General features: G+C 42.5%; 1 protein-coding gene across 1 annotated transcript; it reads left to right on the forward strand.

Annotated features, from left to right (window-relative positions):
* Nucleotides 1-943: 943 nt before the first annotated feature.
* On the forward strand, nt 944-3,090 carry LOC311137815 (zinc finger CCCH domain-containing protein 15-like; the record flags this gene model as incomplete). Its single annotated transcript, XM_084172414.1, has 2 exons — nt 944-1,451; nt 2,222-3,090. The coding sequence occupies 2 exons, from the start codon at nt 944-946 to the stop codon at nt 2,998-3,000; spliced, it is 1,287 nt and encodes a 428-aa protein (XP_084028540.1). The 3' UTR covers nt 3,001-3,090.
* Between the last annotated feature and the right edge of the window lie 3,279 nt (nt 3,091-6,369).

The raw sequence follows: 6,369 nt of genomic DNA on the forward strand, positions 1-6,369 counted from the left end.
GTTGGAACGATTTAAGAGTGTCCTGAGTAAATAAAGGCGTAAGGTCAGCAATACTCTTCGTCTTCCAGTCCAGAAGTCCAATACTCCTTATTTGGGGGGGAAAATCTGGATCAAGGGCAATTAGTGACCAGAGTGATATATGGTCTGGACTCTGCAAGTACCTCCTTGCATCTTTTCAAGCTATGAGTGTATTATGTACTGTAAAATTGTCAGATAAGGGCTGGATCTTTCCAAAGCGATTAATAAATGGTAGGGAAGCTAATGCTCTTGGATGAAACGCTATTGATTCCATCCCAACCCAAACTGAGTGGCGCCTTCCTAATTTGGTTCTAGGTTTCTTATTGTTCCAGATATATTTAGATGCACAACCGGTCAAAAGTTTTAGAACACCTACTCATTCAAGGTTTTTCCTTTAATGTTACTATTTTCTACATTGTAGAATAATAGTGAAGACATCAAAACTATGAAATAACACATATGGAATCATTTTGTAACCAAAAAAAGTGTTAAACAAATCAAAATATATTTTATATTTGAGGTTCTTCAAATAGCCACCCTTTGCCTTGATGACAGCTTTGCACACTCTTGGCATTCTCTCAACCAGCTTCACCTGGAATGCTTTTCCAACAGTCTTGAAGGAGTTCCCACATATGCTGAGCACTGGTTGGCTGCTTTTCCTTCACTCTGCGATCCGACTCATCCCAGACCATCTGAATTTGGTTGAGGTCGGGGGATTGTGGAGGCCAGGTCATCTGATGCAGCACTCCATCCCTCTCCTTCCTGGTCAAATAGCCCTTACGCAGCCTGGAGGTGTGTTGGGTGATTGTGCTGTTGAAAACAAGTAACAAGTTGGTAACAAGTTGTCACGGAGCGGCCTATTAGTACATCATGTAGCAGTGGCTATCGTAATAGAATAATTCAAAATATAGTTACATCATTCACTATGCCTCCAAAGAAACCAGCTCAAGCTGCCGCCGGTAGTAAAAAAAAAACACAAGAAAAGAAGAAGGAAAAGATAATTGAGGACAAGACATTTGGTTTGAAGAACAAAAAGGGAGGAAAACAACAGAAATGTATCAAGAATGTCTCTCAGCAAGTCAAGCAAGTTCCTGGTAGTAAGGTTGGTGCAGAAGTGGTCAAGAACAAAAAGGGTGACAAGAAGAAAGAGTTAGATGAGCTGAACGAGCTTTTCAAGCCAGTGGTGGCTGCTCAGAAAGTCGCTAAAGGGGTGGACCCAAAGTCAGTTCTCTGTGCCTTCTTCAAGCAAGGCCAATGCACCAAGGGAGACAAGTGCAAGTTCTCCCACGATTTGACACTCGAGAGGAAGTGTGAGAAACGGAGCCTCTATGTTGACAAGAGAGATGACGAGCTTGAGAAAGATACCATGGATAATTGGGATGAGAAGAAGCTGGAGGAGATAGTGAACCAGAAGCACGGAGAAGCTGGAGGAGGTAGTGAACCAGAAGCACAGAGAAGCTGGAGGAGGTAGTGAACCAGAAGCATGGAGAAGCTGGAGGAGGTAGTGAACCAGAAGCACAGAGAAGCTGGAGGAGGTAGTGAACCAGAAGCACGGAGAAGCTGGAGGAGGTAGTGAACCAGAAGCACGGAGAAGCTGGAGGAGGTAGTGAACCAGAAGCACGGAAAAGCTGGAGGAAGTAGTGAACCAGAAGCACGGAGAAGCTGGAGGAGGTAGTGAACCAGAAGCACGGAGAAGCTGGAGGAGGTAGTGAACCAGAAGCACGGAGAAGCTGGAGGAGGTAGTGAACCAGAAGCACGGAGAAGCTGGAGGAGGTAGTGAACCAGAAGCACGGAGAAGCTGGAGGAGGTAGTGAACCAGAAGCACGGAGAAGCTGGAGGAGGTAGTGAACCAGAAGCACGGAGAAGCTGGAGGAGGTAGTGAACCAGAAGCACGGAGAAGCTGGAGGAGGTAGTGAACCAGAAGCACGGAGAAGCTGGAGGAGGTAGTGAACCAGAAGCACGGAGAAGCTGGAGGAGGTAGTGAACCAGAAGCAAGGAGAAGCTGGTGGAGGTAGTGAACCAGAAGCACGGAGAAGCTGGAGGAGGTAGTGAACCAGAAGCACGGAGAAGCTGGAGGAGGTAGTGAACCAGAAGCAAGGAGAAGCTGGTGGAGGTAGTGAACCAGAAGCACGGAGAAGCTGGAGGAGGTAGTGAACCAGAAGCACGGAGAAGCTGGAGGAGGTAGTGAACCAGAAGCACGTAGAAGCTGAAAAGAAGAAAGCTCAAAGCTCAAAAACTCAAATTGTTTGCAAGCATTTCCTTGATGCCATTGAAAACAACAAATATGGTTGGTTTTGGGTATGTCCTAGTGGAGCTGACACTTGTATGTACCGCCATGCATTGCCTGCTGGGTTTGTGCTCAAGATAGACAAGAAAAAGGATGAAAAGGAAGATGAAATCTCAATGGAAGAGTTGATAGAGAATGAGCGATCTGCCCTCGGACCAAATGTCACTCGAATAACTCTGAAGACCTTGGCCTGGAAAAAGAGGAAAAGGCAAGAGAAAGTGGCCAAGGCAGAGCAAGACATGGAGAAAAAGAAGGCTGATTTCAATGCTGGCAGGTCCTTTGGGGTTAGCGGCCGTCAAGTATTTGAGTTCTGCCCTGATCTGGCTGATGATGACAATGAGGAAGCTGATGACATAAAATATGTTGAGGACGATGATGACGTTGAAGAGGTTGAAGATGTTCAGGAGTTCCAGGACATCGATCTAGCCAGGTTTGTTCTAAAGGAAGTTGACAACACCGGAATAACTGTTGCTGCAGTTGACAGATTCACAGCCAAATCGAAGCCAACAAAGGAAATGAATGATGACCAGCTGAACGGGGCTTGCGGAGGTGTGGAGGAGAACGGGCACGACGGGGAAGAGGAGACTCTCGATGACAAGGAAGCAGAGGCCGTGCCTGTGGACGAGAACCTTTTCACCGGCGAGGACCTGGATGATCTGGATGAAGAACTCAACACACTGGACCTGGATGACTGACAATGATGACTTCTAATAGAACAGTGCCTCATGGACTATGAAGAAGAGATGACTAAAACAGATTCACAATAAAACATCCTGATGCTCACATCTTGTTGCTGCTGCTGTTTCCTTTCCCTCTCAGTGGTCCTGATTGCTAAGAGAGTGAAAAGGATTTTAGAGGGGGTACATCTTGAACTGTATGATCTTGAATGTGGTTCATGTGAAATCACCCGTTCTCTCTGGCTGTCCTGAATCCTGTATATTGATTTTGGGTTCTATTGTATAAACATCCTCTTGACTTGTATTATTATACCATGACAGATTGTGCAACTCCTTTCGAGCATCAATTTGTAAGTCGCTCTGGATGAGAGCGTCTGCTAAATGACTTAAATGTAAATGCTAAATAAATCACAGACAGTGTCACCAGCAAAGCACCACCACACCATAACACCTCCTCCTCCATGCTTTACGGTGGGAAATACACATGCGGAGATCATCTATTCACCCACACCGCATCTCACAAAGACAAAGCGGTTTGAACCAAAAATCTCAAATTTGGACTCTAGACCAAAGGACAAATTTCCACTGGTCTAATGTCCATTGCTCATGTTTCTTGGCCCAAGCAAGTCTCTTCTTCTTATTGGTGTCCTTTAGTAGTGGTTTCTTTGCAGCAATTCGACCATGAAGGCTTGATTCACACAGTCTCCTCTGAACAGTTGATGTTGAGATGTGTCTGTTACTTGAACTCTGTGAAGCATTTATTTGGGTTGCAATTTCTGAGGCTGGTAACTCTAATGAACTTATCCTCTGCAGCAGAGGTAACTCTGGGTCTTCCATTCCTGTGGCGGTCTTCATGAGAGCCAGTTTCATCATAGCGCTTGATGGTTTTTGTGACTGCACTTGAAGAAACGTTCAAAGTTCTTGAAATGTTCCGTATTGACTGACCTTCATGTCTTAAAGTAATGATGGACTGTCATTTCTCTTTGCTTATTTGAGATGTTCTTGCCATAATATGGACTTGGTCTTTTATCAAATAGGGCTATCTTCTGTATACCCCCCTACCTTGTCACAACACAACTGATTGGCTCAAACGCATTAAGAAGGAAATAAAATATATTTTGATTTGTTTAACACTTTTTTGGTTACTACATGATTCCATATGTGTTATTTCATAGTTTTGATGTCTTCACTATTATTCTACAATGTAGAAAATAGTAAAAATAAAGAAAAAACCTTGAATGAGTAGGTGTTCTAAAACTTTTGACCGGTAGTGTATATTGGCATTCATTTTCTGAAAAAAGGACTGAGATAGATGGCAGGGGATATTTTGGAATAGATCATTTAGCCGAGGAAGGATATTCATCCTGACCACATTAATCCTGCCAAAAAGAGAGTGTGGTAAGGTAGACCAGTTAACCAGGTCCTGTTTCATCTTTGTGAGCAAAGGCATATCATTTCAAGTGAACAGGTCTGTAAGATTTGGAGTAACATATATGCCCAAGTATTTTAAGCCTGTTTCAGTCAATTGGAATGGAGATATCGTTTCTAAGTTGATTGTAGAGGGGATATTCAAAGGTAAAGCCATGGATTTATCCACGTTAATTTTTTACCCTGACAGGTTACCATATTCAGATATGTCCATTACTGCAGTGACAGAGGTCTCTGGTTTAGACATGTATAAAAGCACAACATCAGAAAATAATGAAATTCTATGCTCTTAGTCACCCATAGAGATGCCCCTGATGATATTACTAGACCTTATTGCCTTAGTGGTTCTATGACTAACGAGAACAGAGCAAGAGACAAAGAACAGCCTTGACGACAGACCCTACTGATAGGAAATCTTTCTGATAATTTACCAGTTGTGTTAACTGTCGCTGATGGGACAGAATAAAGTAATTTTACTAAAGTAATAAAGTGGTCACCCAGATGAACTTTTTCTAATACAGCAAACAAGAATTTCCACTCAACTCTATCGAATACCTTTTCCGCATCGAGAGAGACAATGAGTGCAGGTGTAACAGTTGTTAAAGTACTTTGTGAATTTCACCATGTTCATATGTTAATATAGCATTTTGATTTGTTATTATGCATGCCTGCATCCTGGGAATATGAGAGTGTGTACTTGCGTTTTGCCCTGCGTGCTCAAATAATGTTGATGCACTATGAGAGGTAGGCACGCTTTTTCTGTCGTCTTTAGAAAAGTTAGATTCCTTCAAGCACAAAGTCATACACACAGTGTTTTGTTCATGAATAATGTTGTATATTTAGAGTTTACTCATGAGTGGATGGTATTGTTAAGATGCAATTGTAATTGTACTTTTTAGGATGATATTAACATTCTGAATTCAACATGTGGTTACTAGCTAGCTAAGGTATTGTATGTGTGAACGATGGCTAGCTCCTTGACTGATTCCAGTCCTTTGTATTGTGCGTCTGTTGTAGAAAGAGGCGACAATGGGCAGAACATATTTGTGCTCTACAAATGTTTTGTGTTTTCTTTTGGATGCAGAGAGAATTCTGATTCATTAAAACAGCCTGATCTCCGAAGTCCACGTCTATAGTCCCAATCAAGCACACACAACGCAGAGATACAGCCGTGCAGTACAGTGCCGGTTACACAGGGTCTTTAATTCTGCCAAGGTGGTTTATGATATTCAAAGCACGTCTCACATTGTCCGTTCCAAATCTGGATTTGACAAAGCCAGTCCCTTCATGTTTAATGAATGTTCACCCATTTTGAATATGATATGGTTTTTGTGCATCTCTGAGTGATGTTCTATCAATTCCCTGGGTAATTTAATGTTTTCATGTGTATCTGAGTTATTTGCGTTCAAGCAGGCAGAAATCCGGCGGGTTTGACATAACACCGTGATAAAATCGCTCTCCCTACATTCACTAATAAGAATACAACTTTTAGATCGCGAAAACGTCTATCATACACGTCAGATTTCAATACTGGAAGATGTCATCTCTCGAATTATCCATTTATCATATTTGTTTGCGATATTCCTACCTCGAGAAATGTGTAATTTAACAGGTCTTGCACATTTTTCCTATTTGTCTGCCTCTTTAGTCCAGGGTGCATTGCATGGTGCCATTGCCAGATATATTATAGAAAGGAGATAGGAATCCAATTAATTAAGGAACGTAAAACGCCCCACCCAGCAGAATATCGACCAATCGTGTTCACGTTCATGCTGCATCACGTGTTTGCTAAACTATTCGTCACGCAATTCCTTCTCAACGTCGGTGAATATGTCGAGAAACGTGCCTATTTTCCTCGAAAGTACGTAATGTCACGATTCCAAACCTATACGATATTACAGATAGCAAGTTGATTATCTCACATCTCGGAAAATAATTGTAATGTTGTACTTCTTGTTG

Source organism: Coregonus lavaretus, assembly GCF_964263955.1.
Source record: "Coregonus lavaretus genome assembly, chromosome: 12".
NCBI classification, from domain to species: domain Eukaryota; kingdom Metazoa; phylum Chordata; class Actinopteri; order Salmoniformes; family Salmonidae; genus Coregonus; species Coregonus lavaretus.